The sequence below is a fragment of the Sorghum bicolor genome, chromosome 1 (assembly GCF_000003195.3).
Source record: "Sorghum bicolor cultivar BTx623 chromosome 1, Sorghum_bicolor_NCBIv3, whole genome shotgun sequence".
Lineage (NCBI taxonomy): Eukaryota > Viridiplantae > Streptophyta > Magnoliopsida > Poales > Poaceae > Sorghum > Sorghum bicolor.
In genome coordinates this window covers 26,050,995-26,069,771 of record NC_012870.2, presented here as the reverse complement: position 1 = coordinate 26,069,771, position 18,777 = coordinate 26,050,995, and the positions used below count along the sequence as shown (strand labels likewise).

Here is an 18,777-nt window from a genome sequence, read left to right as displayed (position 1 = left end):
GGACATTATGGGATGCCTACCGATCAACTTTTTTCAATTTTGACTAAATATGTACAAAATGCTTGCAACATTTACATCTGAAAATAAGTTTATTATGAAAGTATATTCAACGATCTATATTATGATACTTATTGTTTATTATAAATATTAATATTCTTTTATATATAATTAGTCAAAGTTTAAAAAAGTTAATTTGTCGGAAAGCGAGAATCATTACTTCTATTTTGGGATATAGAGAGTAATTTCTGAAGACATTGACTGCAAGAGGGCTAGCTTAGCTCAGTACTAGAGGCTCAGTAGCACCTTGGTTTGACTCTCCGTGAAAACAAGTTTTTCACAATTTAACGATGTTATGACCTGCTTTCTGTAGTAGGCGATGTTTCATCAATATATCTGTGATGACGTGTGTTATAAGTGGAATCTAATAATATCAACGTGCATGTCTTGTTTGATTTCTTGAAAACCAGGAAATTACAAAAAGAAATGGACACAGAAAGAGTAATACCAACGTTGTGTTGTTTATTCTATGTATAAAATTTTGTAAAGTAGTCAAAGGTATAAATGTTTGACTAATGTACTTATATTTATAATCAGAGCAAGTACAATAGAACATTTTCACAGCAGTAGAAAACATGACCCTAGCAACATATTATTATCTGGAGATCATCCTGTATTGAATCGACTGAAATTTAGAAAGCTTGCAGTCTGACTCAGGGTTCGTGTATTCAAGGAGGCAGGCTAATCAACGGAGGGAGGAGGAAGCAGCGTATTTTCCGCGAGTAGAAGTGGGCAAGTTTCTGCGAGCACGAACCAGCGGTGATCTCCAAAGCGCCTTGAAAATGTGGACTAAACTGCATGGCATGGCTATCAGAGAAATCAGAAGCCATTCACAATCCTCTTTAGAATGGGCTGCTTTGATGTTTGAAATCTCCTCTTACTAGACTTCCTTCGTGCTGACTGTTGTTCCCCTCCCTCTGTGGAGCGTGTGGCATGGCACTATGGCAGCGTCAGAGGTATGCCAGTGGTAGGTCAAGATTACATGACAGGACGAACACTGATAGAGCAAAACCAACAGCCATCACTCAATAAATATGACAACCATCACTAAAACATTCTGATGATCAAGTTAAGCACACAAATAGAAAGCCAAGGTGACAACCATCCGTAAATTCTGTGTTGCCTCAGAAAAAGTGATAACACACAGAAGCATTATCTATCCAGTCCAGATCCATAAAACATGCAACAATTGCAGGCCAACTGGACATTTCAAATAACAAGCTAAGCTGATCACGAGGTCACTCATTCTTGATCTGTCTGTAATGCTGTACAGAAGCAACAGATTACCAAAATTGAGATGGAATATGGCTCATGGCAATGTTGTGCTGTGCGAAAAATTCTACTGATGATCAAGTTAAGAACACAATAGCAAGCCAAGGTAACAACCATCACTAAATTATGCATCTCAGAAAAGTGATGAAATACTTACTCAAATAAAAAAAATGCAATAATTACAGGCCAACTGGAGATTTCGAATAACCAAGTCATCACTCTCGGGACTGTTGTGCTCAAACATTCTGATGATCAAGTTAAGAACACAATAGCAAGCCAAGGTGATAACCATCACTAAATTATGCATCTCCTCAGAAAAGAGACGATTTACTTATCCAAACTGGAGATTTCAAATAACCAAACCAGCTGATCACGAGGTCACTCGGTCTTGATCAGTCAGTAATGATATACATATGCAACAGGTGACAAAATTGAGATGGAACCATTGCTCCTTAGACTGCAAGTAGTCATATACCTCATAGCACAAGTCTAGAAAACATGCAAACAATGCTCTGCTAAAACAAGTGCTGACGAAGGAAAAAAAACACACAGCTGCAAGCGAACATCTATTGCTAGAACAATGAGCATAGCTCGCCAAGACAACAACCTGGCAATTAGCTCCATCCAAAGTACTGCAAAGCAACAACCAGAGACACTGCAGAATCAATTGGTGGAACTATCAAACCATGGAGAACTACCTGATCCTAGCTAGAAACCTTGCCTGAACTACCATTGCTGAAAAAGAGGACAATTACCTGATGAATGCACCACCAATGCCAAAAAATCATGTAATGCAACTGATTGAAAACAAAACAACAATGTTAAAGATGGCTAGTTCCAACCTACTCTAATCTATGCAACGAAAATGAGACAACCAAAGATGCTTAGTGAATATTCAATCATCATAGCTACCCATCCTAATCAATTGACAGAGCCGTAGAAGCGAGTTAACTTCCTTTTTTAGATAAAGGAATATAACACTCCGGCCTCCAACCTAACTTACTAACATAGGGTCATATACCCGTCCAATTAAACAACATAACATATATAGACAAGATGAGATTACTTCTCGTGCATCTGCATAGCTACCTGATAACAAACCATGAGGTGATTTTTAGTGCCAATGCTGAAGACAATGAACTTCACTAGACTACGATTCGAGCATGGACATCAGATCCTTCTTGATGGATGGGCAGCTTATGCTTAGATGCTTGAAACCATCACTGGCTATTGTTGCCCTCAGATTTGCCGGATTGCTAAGGAAACTGAAGCATGCTTTCTTCAGTCCGTGGCAGTGGTGCTGCTCAGCTAGTGTCAGGATGGTGGCGGCATTACCCACATCAATGTACTCGCACAGCTTATGCTCACACATCAACTTTAGCCTTTCCATGTCATACCTGTCCGCCGCGACAAGCAGGTGCTGATACATGACATCTTCATCTTCCTGTCTCATCTCTGGTAACGAGTCAGTGTACAAGAAGCAGAGTAGCGCCTTGAACACTGGTGCCTCGATGTCATCAACTTGAACGACATCTGCCTGGGTGCGGCTCTCCTTCATGGCGCCGAAGAGCTCAGCACTGAAGACCGGGGACCGGGCCGCGAGCACGCACCGGTGTGCGGCGAACGTCTCCCGACCGACCTGGAACACCACATCGGAGCCCTTCTCTGTCTGGAGGAGGTCCCCGAGGTGCCGGTGCAGGTCGGACGGGGGCACGGACACGAAGGTGGTCGGAGTGACCGGCTCCTCGGCAAGGAACTCTTTGAAGACGACGATGCTGCAGCGGACCGTGAGGGAGCCGTGCTTGCTAACATAGCTGTCCAAGGCGTTCGTGCTGAGAAGCCCTGAAGACCAGCGACCAGTACGGCTACCAAAGCTCGTTACCACCGCCGGTAACGACCTCACCTTCTCCTCCGTTCTCTTCCGGCTCCGAAAGAAGGAAGCTCGTTCCTCCCCCATGAAAGCGAACTCAAACCGCGCCGTCAGCGGCTCGGCCACATCCTCGTCGAGGAAGAGGAAGAGGGCTATGCAACCCGAGTTAGCGGTGCGGTCGCCATTGGGGAAGAAGGAAATTCGCCAGCGGTGGCCGCCGACGGAGAAAGGGCTGGACTTGATGGGCACTCCGGCAGGGATACCCTTGATGCGGGAGTAGCCGTCGATCTTGAGGTCGTGGTAACCGCCCGCATTGTCGGCGAAGACGGTGGAGGCGGATGCGGAACGCGACGGCTTGCTGCGGCCGGAGGCGGACGACATGGCGAAGCTTCTCTCTCTTGTCCCCTTCGCTCGGGTTTAGAGATGGTGGTGGCGCCGGCGCACGAGGGTTTAGCGATGTGAGTGTGGAGTGGGGAATTGGGGAATTGCGGGGAAGAGGGGAGGGGAGGGAGGGGAGGGGACGGTAGTGTGGATGGGGTTGGGAGTGTAAGGCCTTGTTTAGTTCCTAAAAAATTTTATAAAATTTTTTAAATTCTACGTCACATCAAATTTTTAGACGCATGCATGAAGTATTAAATATAGACGAAAATAAAAATTAATTATACAGTTTGGTCGAAATTGACGAGACGAATCTTTTGAGTCTAGTTAGTACATGATTGGATAATATTTGTCTAATACAAACGAAAGTGGTACTATTCCTATTTTGCAAAATTTTTTGGAACTAATTTCCCCATTCTTTTCGATGAACTAGTACAAGTCTTTTCCTATGCAGCTGTGTAAAAAAATGTTTCTTTCTGAGTGTGCAGTGTTTAACCTCGGCGTATACACATATTAAAAGAAAAAAATGGTGAAGAAAAAGAAAAATGAAGAACTCACATGGTGTCACAGCCCAAGACGACAAAAGTTCCCAAAATTGAGGTTTGGATTTTGTGTGGTTCCATAATTTCTAAAGTTAGAAGGGGTTGTCGGAGAGAACGTTATGGCGAGAGATACTGTAGTGAGGATGCCGCTGCTAAGTCAACGGGAGATGACGGTTGAGTTATATAGATGGCAAGGACATCAACTAGAGAAATAAGAAATTAGGTTGGATTTTTAGCGCTGATAGTGGTATGGGGAGTAGAGGCACTGAAACTTGACCAAATGGCACCTTGGTTTTAGGGAGGATACGAGAAGAGGCGGCAAGGTTATCGGAGCTGGTGGGGTAGGCAAGGGAGCGTGCTTAAGAAAGAAGATAAGATAGAGAGAAGTGAGGGTGCATATATTGGTGCTAATGCAAAGATATATCCTAGTAAGCTCTAAAACTTTTCCCAAAAAAACTTAATTATATGAGTTTTTAAAAGAACAGAAGAGCTATTGCTATTCGTGATTTAGGCATGCCCATAAAAAGCTATCCGACACTCAAAGGGAATGGATGCCTTTTTTCCAATAACGATTTCTCATGTGCATACATAGATGAAACAAGAGCGCGTGTAGGGCAACAAATTAAATGGCAAAGATGTAATTTCCAGACCAAAACTCGATATGGAAATTGATTATACCACAAATTCTCCATAGCTAGGTTATTGAGAGACTGATTTAGAACATGGTATATACCACTTATTTACTAGTGAAGTTTTTTTTTGGCTTTTGGCTCATGGAGCAACTCTATTTGTGGAGATGATGTTGTTTTTTATAGGAGATGATGTTGTTTTGATAAAAACATCTTCTCGAGGAGAAAAAGATAAAATAACCATATTGTCTTTTTATTTTTTTCTTACTTATTTTCTATTTTTTTATTTATTTCCTTCCTTCCTTTTATCTGTGTTTGTTCATCCTGCGCCCGCTACTTGCCCACACGACCATCCATATTTAACTCTCTCTTCTCATCTGGCCGCTAGCCCCACTCTCCAACCACACCTGCAGTCTAACCTTAGCTAGTACCTCTCCGCCCCATGCCACTTCGCGATGCCATTTTTCTCTCGCTCTCGGCTACCTTAATTGCACCGCACGTTTTGTTTAGTTAGGTCAGTCTCAATGCATGTTTTATGGGAGTGTCATGCACATTAAATAGGGTGCCACATGAGCAACATTGCTGACTTGGTAGGGTCAATAAATGAAGGAGTTTCATCAGATGAGAGAGAGGAGTTTCATACCCATGAAACTCATGTGGCTCGGTTACCTAGTTTATAGTCTTGGTAACTGTGCCATGAAACTATGCATTGAGACTGGCCTAATAGGATACTCCCTTCATACCAAAAAAACCTAACATTTTGGGCTTCTATGTAGTTTTTACAAAACTTACGTTCTACTAATATGGAGGTCCACATGCTCTCATGTCGTATTGTCGTGTTGGTAAGTGTGCCATGAAGTTTGTCTTCACAATCTTCATGCCCGAGAAAATCCTCTCAACTGTAGTAGTAGCAACCGGCAACACTAGTACAAGCTTCATGAGTCGATAAACTAATAGATATCTTTCATGTTTTCTAGTCTCCACCATTCTTTGAGAAAGCTCAGCAACAGTTTGTAGGTTAGAGAACCTATCATCATCTTTCACATCACATATGTAGACACCAAGATCGTGGCTAAGGTCCCTCAATTCTCCAGAATCAAAATCATGTGGATAAAGCTTTGCAAGGTTCATTAAATTCTCCAAATTAAAATCATGAAATGAGTCTCTTGGACTAAAAGAAGCCGAGCAAATAAGCAACTGAGAGGTTGTTTCATTGAAGCGGTTGTCAAGCTCTTGAAGTAGCCAATCAATAACATCATTGAAACAATCAACTTGATAATAATGTTTGTTTGTAATTCCAGATCTATGCCTCTTCTTCTTGGGATCAATATATTCATCTTCCATTTCCAATTTGGAAATATCATTTTTGTCATAAAATTCATACACCTAATCTAATAATTTTCCCCATTTTTCTCTTCTAAGCTCATCTAGTTGGGCTCTAGTTGCTCCCACACATTTAATAACATTCACTATGTCCTAATCCTTCCGTTGCAGTGCTAATGACAAGATATTTGTGGTTCCCAATATAGTCAACATGAGATGCAAATACAAGACAAAATCAAAAGACCGGAAGTACTCTAGAAGATTTGATGCTTGGTCTCTAATTTTCCAGTCCTTTTTATCCTTTTCGACAATTTCTAGCACCTTGACTATTGTAGAAAACATGCCAACCAAACTTTTGAGAGACTTATAATGGGAACTCCAACGAGTATCCCCAGGTCTTTGAAGACTTTGCTCTTGATTCAACCCTGTCCCAGTTTCAAGTTGCCCACACCCTAGTGCCTTGCTCATTTCTTTAAGATTAATATCTCTAATCATGTCCCTTCTCTTGGATGATCCACCCACCACATTTAGTAACATGGAAATCCTATTAAAAAATTCACTAACCCCTCTATGCTTCCTAACAATAGCCACAAGTAATAACTGGAGTTGATGAGCAAATCAATGCACATAATAAGCTGAACTACTTTCTCTCAATATCAAAGATTGCAAGCCATTGAACTCACCTCTCATATTGCTAGCTCCATCATATCCTTGGCCACAGACTTGCTTTAAACTTAACTTAAGATTAGACAATAGTGCATCAATAGCGGACTTGAGATGGGCAGATGTTGTTTCAGTCACATGAACTAGACCAACAAATCTCTCTTTGACAATTCCACATTTATCCACATACCTCAAGACAACTGCCATTTGTTCTTTCCAAGAAACATCTCTGGACTCATCAACTAGTAAGCAAAAAACATCATCTCCAATTTCTTCTAGAATAGCATGTAGCACTTCCTTTGCAAAACAATGCACAATATCCCTTTGTATTTCAGGAGCAATCAAAAGACTATTATCTGATCTATTTGTGCCTATTGCCTTTTTTAAGGCTGAATTTTGCTCAGCTGTGAAGTTACGGAATTCTCTGAAGCTTCCTTTATTTAAGGACTCCTTTGACTCATCATGGCCCCGAAAAGACAATCCTTGCTTCAATAATATTCTGGCAACATCAATAGACCCATTCAGCCTAGTAAGATAATTCTTCTTACTAGATTCACTCACACTATGAAAAGCGACATCAATATGCTGATTCCTTTGTAAAAGATCATCACACTTCTTCATTGCAACGTAGTGTGCACCACCGACATCTCCTTCGTGAACTCTTAGTCTGTCTTTTTTATAGAAAGTGTTCCAACCATTTTTAATAAATGCATCATAACCGGCATCCTTCTTATCTCTAAATAAGAAACAACAAAAACAATATTCTCTATCTTTGGACTCACTGTATTCAAGCCAATCAAACTCATCAAACCATTCTGGAACAAACCTTCTCGGAGTCCCTCCAATATATGTCACAGGAAAATCAAGTGTACGTGGTTGGCAAGGCCTATTCTCCAAGTACTTCCTTCTCACACTCTCTCTGTGATTAGGATGGTAATCATCAATTTGTTTTCTTAACCCTAGATCATATTTAATCTCCTCCTCCCAATTGATATCATCCAAACAAGAATTCTGAGGATCATTGGCATCATTAGCCTATGGTGTTTTCCTTTTATAATACCGTAACATGATATAACCTGCAATTAGCACGTGACAAAGGAACATAAATATATACTGCCTGGTGATTGATGAGCGAAAGAGCGAGAGCAGAGAGCTGAGAGCCTGAGAGGAAAGCGACTAAGCGAGACTGCGAGAGGTGAGGTCACCGCGGCGGGCCGGCGGCGTGGCACAATTGCGAAAGACGAGAAGTCGAAAGGTCGCTGCGGTTTCTGATCGATGGAAGCGAAGCGGCGTGCGGCAAGGTGTCCTGCTAGCTTCTTTGATTGGCTGACTGGGCTGATTTTGCTGCTTGCTGGGCTGTGGGGTGGTGCAGCTTGTTGGGCTTTGGGTGGTGCATATAGAGCCCAATTTTATGTGCTATAAGGTGAAAACAAAAATTGGGGTGGTGCAGCTGCACCCACAGAGCACAACGTGCCTTCGCCACTGATGTCGTGTGGTCTCTAGCCCGCATACTCTCCCCGTCCATGGCCAAGATTAATCGCGGGGCCTCGGTCCTCGCATGGCCGCGCCCAATCCTGTTGAACCTGCGACACAACATTGAAGTTGCCACCCACTAGCCAATTAAGATGGTTAACTTTCTTGTATAGAGAGCAACTGCAACCCTATTTATTAGGTGCAAAAAAAGGAAAACTAATCTCTAATTAATCACTCATTGGTTATCATAATCATGTCCTAAATGTCAGGTTTTTTAGTATGGAGTATAAAGTTTCGAGGTGTCACATCACGTGTCACATTAGGGTGTTACGTGTAGTGTTCGGATACTAATAAAAAAAATTGTAAAATTCGTTATTGGCACATGTATTACTGTAACAAATCATATAATAATTAGGTTAATAGATTCGTTGCAACCTATGCAATAAGTTATTTTTTAGTCTATCTTTAATACTTTATACTTCCTCCATTTAGTATTTAGATGTCGTTTAGGACAGCGACACGATCTTCATAATACAATTTTGACCTCTTATTTTTATAAAAGTATTTAGAAAAAAAATAATATATGTATACTTTTATAAAAGTATTTTTTAAAACAAATCTATTCATGTAATTTTCTCATTTACAAACTCAATAATTTAAAACAAGGCCCGGCACTCGGGCCAAAGGTTTAACAACCCACTTGGCTACACCACTTCTCTCTCTCTCTCGGCTCCTTGGTTGCACACGCTTGACTCTCTTCCTTATTTAGTTCCTAAAAAATTTTGCAAAATTTTTAATATTCTCCGTCACATCGAATCTTTAGACACATGCATGAAGTATTAAATATAGACGAAAATAAAAACTAATTGCACAGTTTGGTCGGAATTGACGAGACGAATCTTTTGAGCCTAGTTAGTTCATGATTGGACAATATTTGTCAAATACAAACGAAAGTGCTACAGTGTCGATTTTCCAAAAATTTTCGGAAGTAAACAAGTCCTTAGGCCCTGATTAGTTTGCCCTATTAAAGTTTATCGCCTGTCACATCGAATGTTTGGACACATACATAGAGTATTAAATATAGACTATTTATAAAACTAAAAACATAGCCGAAGAGTAATTTAAGAGACGAATCTTTTAAACCTAATTAGTCCATAATTAGATATAAATTATCAAATAAGACTAAACTACAACTTTAACAACGCTAACCAAACACGCTAATGGCGCTCGGTTCCAATGGTTCAACGACCCGCCTCTCCCCTCCACTCATGCCGAGAGGGTAATTTCGTCTTGGGCCCATAGATCGAGGACAGAGGAGCGAGCCAGCGAGGAGAAGCCATAAACTTCAGCTTCATCTCTTGCCGACGCCTCCTCGCAGTGGAAATCACGAAGCTGCATGTCCGGAGGTGGTGCCAACCTACGTTTTGGTTGGCGATGGGGAGAAGATGCTCCCGGAGTAGGTCCAGGAGCTCTACCCTTAGGCCTTATTTAGATGCATATGTATATGTATTTATCTTAATCCACATTCCATCCCCTCCAGCGCCCTGCTCCTGGATGGTTCATTGGCGTGTAGACCATCTCTCCGCTTAATTCCGCGGATCCCCTCTCTCCGGCTCATCTTCAGCGACACACATGAACATCAACAACCTCTTGACGAAAGCAACACACAAGACTATACAACAATGAGAGATAACAGATGAGATAGAATCAAACAGTTGAAACCTCTGCATGATACAGGTATGTTTAAGAATTCAGTGTTTCTGAACCTACATATGGAATCTGGTCCGGTGTTTCTCGCTTCTAACTTGCAAAAGTAATATGGTTCTAGGCAGGAAAAGGCAAAGAAGTAGAAAGCTCTGATGACTTTCCTTTTTTTTTTATTGCAAACATCAAACAATATGCTTAGACAATATACCGCTGTATCAACAAAGTTAACTTTTTTACATTGTAACATCAGATTGGGCGTTAAGAGCTTATACATAAACAAAACGGCAGCTAGAGCCGAGAACATGGAAAACATGTTTTTTGCACAACATTGTCCATCCAGTTAACACAAGCCTGTTCCTGTGTGGCCAGTGAAGGAAACATATAAAACAAATCATAACGTGCACATCATAAGGGTTGAATACACATCACTTTCTTTTTATAGGAGCTTTAGCAATTCTGCAAGTTTGAGGCAATAGAAAATTAAGCAGGGTCTGGATTCCAACTGGGCAGTGAATGGGAGGCCGAGAGGGAGCATTGAGCTGGGCTAATGAGGTCACCAACCAAAAACAGCCTTGATTATCACCAAAAACATAACTAAAAATAGCTTAGCTGACGGAAACAGCCTGCATCTATTGCTCATTTTGCCTGATTTATTGCATGGATACCCAGCAGAGAAGCATTTGCATTCTCATATTAGGAGGTTTTTCTAATATAGAATGTGCTAGTTTGTGGAAGCCTTTAACTTGGTACCCCCACCCACACACACAAATCCTACTTATAACAGTTCACTAGATGGGTTAAGCAACAAACAGAGAGCTAGGCATAGTAAGCAAATATCAAAACAATCATGTAGGACTGGGTAGATAGAGACTAGAGAGGCAATAAAGTAACATGAAAACAGTAAGCCAGAACTAACAATTTCAGTGTTTAGGCATCTCCTCACGAAACCGAGATCATCTGGACCTAATGGGCAGAGCTAGAAGATGATAAAGATGTTCCAGATTAACATTGAACAGGCTAGTAGTTTTGCATCTTCCAACTCATAATGTCATACAAAGTAATGGGCAGACAACCAAAAAGTCAGGTACTAACAATTCCGAAACAATGATCATCACTGATTTCAGGTGACAAGCATACCAATCAACTCCACCATGACAGCTGGGCAGCTTCTGTTTAGATGCTTGAAGTCATCAGTGGCCATGGCCATGGCTGTCCTCAGATTTGCAGGATCGCTGAGAAAGTGGAAGCATGCCTTCTTTAGCCCATGGCAGTTGTGTTGCTCAGCTAGCGTCAGTATGGTGGCCACTGTGCCTACAGCAATGTACCCACACAGTTTCTCTTCACAGATCAACTTGAGCCTCTCCAAGTTGTATCTATCAGCTGCAACAAGCAGGTGCTGGGACATGATGTCGTCGTCTTCCTCTTTACCTTCGTCTCGCTCTTCCCCTTGTCCTGCTTCCTCTGTCTTGGGTAATGTGTCAGTGTACACAAAGTAGAGCAAAGCCTTGAACACCTGTGCCTCCATGTCGTCCACTCGGACAACGCCTGTCGTGTTGCTCTCCTTCATTGTGCCAAAGAGCTCTGCACTGAAGACTGGTGACCGGGCGGCGAGCACGCACCGGTGTGCCGCGAACGTCTGGCCTCCAACATCGAAGACCACGTCAGCGCCCTTCTCGCTCCGGAGGAGATCACCAAGATACTGGTGCAGGTCAGATGGGGGCACGGAGACGAACCTTGGAGGCGATTCCACGGCCATCTCTACCTTGGCGCGGAACTCGTTGACAACGACGATATCACACTGGACGGAGAAAGAATCGTCTTTGAGGTGCTTCGATTTCTCCAGCTCTTCCCTTTTGATGAACTGTGGGTATCCGCAGCCCACGTTGCTCGCAAAGCTAGTCGCTGCAAACAATGTCACCGGCTCCTCCCCGACGTCGTCGACAAGACGTAAGTGGAACTGTGCCTTCACCAAATTGGCGACACTCCCGTCGTGTTTAAGGAAAATGGTGATGAAATCTGCGTACTCCGATTTCCATCCGTTGGGGTAGTAGAGAATGTGCCAATGGTGGCCACCGACGGTGAAAGGGTGGGACTTGAGGTACTCTCCGGTGGGTGTGCCCTTGGTGAGTGAGTAGTCATCGATCTTGAGAATGTGATACCCCCTTGCTGTGTCGGCGGCGATGGAGGAGGCAGACCGCGACAGCTCGCTGTTGCAGCCACACCCGGTGCGCGCCATGGGATACCTATCCTAGACCTCCTCTTCTTGCCGGCGTTGTAGGTGTTACGAGTAGAATGCGAGAGTACGAGAACAAAGAGGAATAGAATGAACTCGGGTGTTTGTTTATTCATTGATCACGGGTATTTATACAGTCGGGGGGGAGAGGAAACTCTCGCCCCAAGTAAACTCGTGCCCACGATGAGTCGTGGGTGATATCACGGAGGTGGAACCGGTCTCCACGGATACGTGCATAGTCGTGGGTGATATCCCGTAGGCCGTCGTGGGGGAAGTCGTAGTTAGGATAGATCTCCCGTAAAGGGAATCCGAGGAGATGAGATCACCCCGGAAAATATCCGTAACACTCCCCCTTGATCGAATCACTTGTTGAGATCAATGAATTGTATTGCTCCTCCAAAAATTCCTGTAGGATAAAAACGAGGAAAAATACTTGTGTATATGTGTTATGGTAAAACTCCTTAAAACCGCTTGGGAAAAGAAGGAGAAAGTTATAGCACTTAATGATTGCCTCATTGTAAACTAATATGAGAAAACCTTTGCAGGAGAAAACTCATATTGTAGTTTAGAGGACAATATGTGTCTTTGATACTCCTTTAAAAACCCCTGTGGGGAAAACAAGGAATATGACACTCTTGTGTTAATATTATCTCATTAAAAACTCCTTATGAGAAACCTTGTGAGGAAAAACTCATAGAGAGAAAAGAGTATAATATGATGGTGTAGACAGGCCAATGTCTAGGAGATTTCTCCCCCTGAACTTTATAAATCCCTAAGTCGTCGCATACCAATTCCTTTGACACATTTTTCAAATGAGGAAGCTGGTAGGGACTTAGTGAATAGATCAGCGAGATTGTCGCATGATTTGGTTTTCAAGATATCAATCTCTCCTTTTTGTTGTAATTCATGAGGATAGAACAACTTTGGAGAGATGTGTTTGTTGATATTGCTCTTGATATAGCCTGTCTCCATCTGTGTAACACAAGCAGCATTATCTTCATAGATAATGGTTGGAGCTATGATAGCTTTAAGACCACACGACTGCTGTATGTGGTTGATCATTCTGCGAAGCCAAACGCATTCACGTGAGGCCTCATATAATGCGATTATTTCAGAATGATTCGTGGACGTTGTTGCCAAGGTTTGCTTGGATGATGTCCATGATATGGCGGTTCCGTTTTGTAAGAATACGAAACCGGTTTGTGATCTGCCATTATGGGGGTCTGATTGATATCCAGCATCGGTGTATCCTATCATCTCGGAATTTGTTCCTCTTTGGAAGAATAATCCGAGATCCCTTGTGCCATTAACATATCTGAGGATCTGTTTTACTCCTGTCCAATGTCTCTTGGTAGGAGCGGCACTGTGCCTTGCTAGCAAATTCACTGCGAAAGCGATGTCAGGCCTGGTGCTATTGGCAAGGTACATCAGTGCTCCGACGGCACTAAGGTATGGGACATGAGGTCCTAGGATTTCCTCCCCCTCATCTTGTGGTCTGAATGGATCAGTGTTTAGTCCCAAAGACCGAACAACCATAGGGGTTTTGGAAGGATATGCTTTGTCCATATTGAATCTCTCCAATACTTTCTGGACATATGCAGATTGATGCACAAAGATTCCAGTTGAAAGATGCTCAAGCTGTAGGCCTAAGCAGAATTTGGTTTTACCCAAATCCTTCAACTCGAACTCCGTCTTAAGATGTTTGCATGCCTCATCAATATCTTGTTTGTGGCCGATGATATTTAAATCATCAACATACACCGATATGATGCAGAATCCCGTTTGGGATTTCTTGATGAAGACACATGGGCAATCATCACTGTTGGAGTAGCCCTTCTGCAGAAGGTACTCGCTGAGTCGGTTATACCACATTCTTCCCGACTGTTTTAAGCCATAGAGTGATTTCTGTAGCTTTACACAATACATGTTGCGATTTGCGTTTTGATTCAGTATTGGGATTCCGTCGGGAACCTTCATGTATATATCCGAATCGAGTGACCCATAGAGATATGCAGTCACTACGTCCATCAACTGCATAGATAGACGATTTTGTACAGCCAGAGAGATTAAGTATCGGAATGTTATTCCACCCATGACTGGAGAGTATGTTTCATTGAAGTCAATGCCGGGTCTCTGCGTGAACCCTTGTGCTACAAGCCTCGCTTTGTGTCTCACCACCTCATTGTTCTCGTTCCGCTTTCGGACGAAAACCCACTTGAATCCCACAGGGAATACTTGTGGAGGTGTAGGTATTACTTGTGAGAATACCTGTCTTTTTGTGAGCGAGGATATTTCTGCTTGGATTGCATCCTTCCATTGGTTCCAGTCCGAGCGCGTTTTGCACTCTGCCATGGTCTTAGGATCTGGATCATTTTCAAGGATTTCGGCAATCATTGCGGAGAAATATGAGTCGACAATTGTAGTCTTTCTATCAAATGACTATCCAGTTTCTGCATAGTTGATGGAAATTTCATGGACCCTTTCCGATGCATCATCATTTCCCAAGATGGTCGCATCAGGGTATTCCGATGTCCCAGCATCAGTAATTGAGTGCACTGTTGATGTGGGATGTGAAGGTTGAACCTCCACTGGGTGTTTCTCAACATGAGGTTGAACTACATTTACTGGATCAGAAGATTTTGTCTTCCGTTTCCTTTGCTTGCTAGAAGCTGTATCCGTGGAGATAGCCGTACTTCTCCCCCTCTTACTAGGGAGTTGAGTAGTTTTATTTGGTACCTCTACTCTTTCCGGTACATTTCTCGCTGGATTATAGGATTTTGTAACACCCTTATAATCAGTAAATGCGTCTGGCACGTTGTTTGCAATGTGTTGCAAATTTATGATTTTCTGAACTTGGAGTTCAGATTCTGAAGTATGTGGATCTGAGTTGGGTATGCATGGGGCATCCCAATTGATTTCCTGGCATTGTTTGTGATGTGGTAAGTCTCCCCCTAATGCCGGAAAATGATCTTCATTGAAGATACAATCAGCGTACCGGGCCGTAAAGAGGTCCCCTGTGGTGGGCTCCAGATACTTTATAATCGACGGAGATTTGTATCCCACATAGATCCCCAATTTTCTATGGGGGCCCATTGTTGTACGCTTCGGTGGTGAGATCGGTACGTATGTAGCGCAACCGAACTTTCGCAGATGGGAAATGCTTGGGGGATTTCCATGTACTAGTTGCAACGGAGACGTCGCATGGTATGCAGTTGGTCGCAATTGAATCAGTTCAGCAGCGTGTAAGACTGCATGACCCCAACATGAGGTTGGTAGATTGCAATTCTGCAATAGCGGTCTAGCAATGAGCTTGATTCTCTTGATGAGAGACTCGGCTAACCCATTTTGTGTGTGGACATATGGGACAGAATGCTGTACTTGTATTCCTAAGGCCATGCAATAGTCATTGAAGGCTCGAGAGGAAAATTCAGCAGCGTTATCCATCCTAATGGATTTTATTTGATGTTCAGGATGTTGCGCTTTGAGTTTGATAACTTGCGCAATTATTTTGGCAAAAGCATGGTTTCGTGTCGATAGAAGAGACACATGAGACCATCGTGTGGATGCGTCTATTAGAACCATGAAGTACCTGAACGGTCCCGATAAAGGATTTATCGGGCCACATATGTCCCCTTGAATGCGTTCAAGGAAGTTGAGTGGTTCAACTTTGATTTTGAGGGAAGAGGGCCTCAAAATTAATTTCCCTGTTGCACATGCAGTGCAAGTATAATCTGAGGATTGGGGAAACTTTGCATTGGTTAGCGAGTGACCAACAGAATTGCTAGTAATTTTTCTCATCATCCCTATGCCAGGGTGACCAAGGCGATCATGCCAAGTTTGGAATGCATTGACATTCTGAAAAATTACTTTGTACGCAACATGTTGTACGGGTTTTATGTATGAATAGTACAATCCAGACGAAGTTGAGGGAATTCTTTCGAGAGTATCTCTGCCATATCCGTTATCCTTTGTAATGAGGAGGAACTCCTCATTATTTTGGTGATGGGTTTCAATATGATACCCATTTTTGCGGATATCTCTATAACTCAATAAGGTACGAGTTGAATCAGGATACAGCAGTGCATCCTCGATTGTAATCGTTGTACCCATAGGGAGCGTAATAATGGCTCTACCAGAGCCTGCTATTACTGCATCGCGTCCAGCGATTGTTAAAACATTTCCTTTGCTCTTTGTGAGAGTTTGGAAATATTTTATTTCCCTGAGTATAGAGTTAGTGGTGCCACTGTCCACTAGGCACATTTCCTCATCCATCGGATTGACTCCCGTACAATCTATGAAAATAGAGAATATAAAAGAGAATGAAATTCTCAACATGAATATATATGAAATATAAACATTTATTGATGTTGAATTGTGCATAAGTCAATGAACATCAAACAGAGTGCAGCAAAAAAAAAATTGTCAATTATTACAATCCCGAAGGCGAATGACGAAACTAAAATCTCAAATGACTATCAATCTAGTTGTAGTCGCCGAACAGATCATCAGAATTGTATTCAATGATCATGTTGTTGGTGGAGTCATTTGCCATGCCATCGGGTGGAAGAGGCGCCATTGTGTTGCTCGGTCCCGCTGGGGCGGGGTTGGAACATCCTGGGGCTGCCAGATCGTTGAAGTGTGCTTCAGACGGTTGTCCACCTTGGTTGGAGCGTCCTTGGTTGGAGCGTCCTCGTCCCACGGAATGCAAGTACAGTTCCACAAGGTGCTTAGGGGTGCGGCATTTCTTAGTCGGGTGGTTGTAGCAACCACACTTTGTACAAGTTGAGGACTTGTCTTTTGACTTAGAGTTGTTGCCTTTGCCCTTAGCACCTCGAGGCTTACGGGGTCCCTTGCGCTTGTTTTTGCCTTTGGAGGATCTAGGATTGCCATTCTTATTGGCATCCTTTGGTGTCTGTTTCTGAGCATTTGCATGTACTTCGGGCAAGGGCTTGGCACCGACAGGGCCTTGATTGGAGTTCCATATGAGGAGCTCATTGTGCCTCTCAGCCTGAAGTAATGTTTTAATGAGATCAGAATAGACTGTGAATCCCCTCTCACGGTATTGCTGTTGGAGGATCATTTGAGCGGGAAGCATGGTAGACAAAGTCTTTTCAATTTTCTCCGCATCAGATGGCTCCTTTTCACAAAACCTCAGTTTGGAACTGAGTTTGTGCATGGCGTGGTTATATTCATTCACAGATTTGAAATCTTGAATGCGGAGGTGGTTCCACTCATGAGTGGCCTCCGGGAGAATAACTGCCTTTTGTTGCTCATACCGCTGTTGCAAAGCAAGCCAGAGAACCCGTGGGTCCTCTTCCATCAGATATTCAGCTTTAAGATCTGAATGGATGTGGTTCCTTATTATGTATAAGGCATGGTACTTGGATGGTTCAGACAATGGAGCATCTCCCTGTTTGGGAGTGTCAATTGCCCTATACATTCCGCGTAACGATAGACTCACTTTGAGATCCATCGCCCATGTAGGGAAGTTGTGTCCATCAAGAGCTAGCTCGGCAAATTCCTTCTTAGAAGAAACTTGGGCATCGGACTCTTTGGTGGCCATTGCCTACATGTTTATTTGCATAAATTTAATTAATTTCGGGGTTGTAAAATTAACAAAAGTGTAATTGCATATTTATATAACAATGTAAATTGTGTATATAAAAACAATGTAAAATTGCATATGTAAAACAATGTAAAATTGCGTATGTAAAGCAATGTAAAATTGCGTATGTAAAGCAATGTAAAATTGCGTATGTAAATAACAAGGTAAACTTGTTTATGTGTAGCAAGGTAAACTTGCATATGTTTTATGGTATTTTGATTTCTCATTTTGTGGAACATAGGTAGTCACCATGGAGGTGTAGACCATTTTGTATTTTTCACTTTGGGATGTAGTCCTTGTATGTTTATTATTAAATTTGGGAGAGCACTTTGAGGAATAAATCCCGCAGTAGTATGAGTACTACCTTGTGGTCGCCAAAATAATAATAAAGTAAGGTGACATCTAGTGAAAAATAATATTCCAAATAGGAAGAAAAATTGACCATAAAAATATTTACATATATACATGTGATAGGGAATTGTAAAGACAAAACGCGTTCGACATGTAAATTTTCCATTCATAATATGATTGCGGAATGTAAAAATATTTACAATGCAATATATACATCAGTGTCTAAATTTACAAGAAAGTTAGACTAACAAGCTGATGTAATTTAGGGAATGAAAAATGCTATGTAAATAAAGAAATTAGCTAATTCAGAAAATAAAATAGCCAATGATAAGTGGCCCAGGCTGAAAGCTCGCAGGCCCCAACCTGGGCCTGGGCCGCCAATTCGGCCCAATTGGGGGAGGGGGAGATGGGCCATATATAAGGCCAGGGGCTAGGGTTTCCAAACCCTAACCCCCAGCCCCATCAGCCGCCGCCGCCAGGAGGAGCCAGGGCGGCTCCAACCGCCGCCGCCAGGCGCCGAGGTGCGCCTCCTGCGCGTGGGTCCGCGAGGCCCCACCTCGATCCGCGTGCGTGGGGCCGCGGCAGAGGAGTGGCCAGGCCGCGCGGTCGGGACGCCGCGCGAGGCCGAGCGTGGCCGGGTCGCGCGCACGCCCACGGAGTTCGCCGCCGTCGGG

At 42.8% G+C, this 18,777-nt stretch overlaps 1 protein-coding gene and 1 pseudogene across 1 annotated transcript; both read right to left on the bottom strand.

The window, feature by feature from the left end:
• On the bottom strand, nucleotides 1,059-12,150 carry LOC8064907 (annotated as a pseudogene).
• LOC8064906 lies at nucleotides 16,628-17,587 on the bottom strand. The gene has a single exon (XM_021451204.1). The coding sequence runs from the start codon at nucleotides 17,585-17,587 to the stop codon at nucleotides 16,628-16,630; it is 960 nt and encodes a 319-aa protein (XP_021306879.1).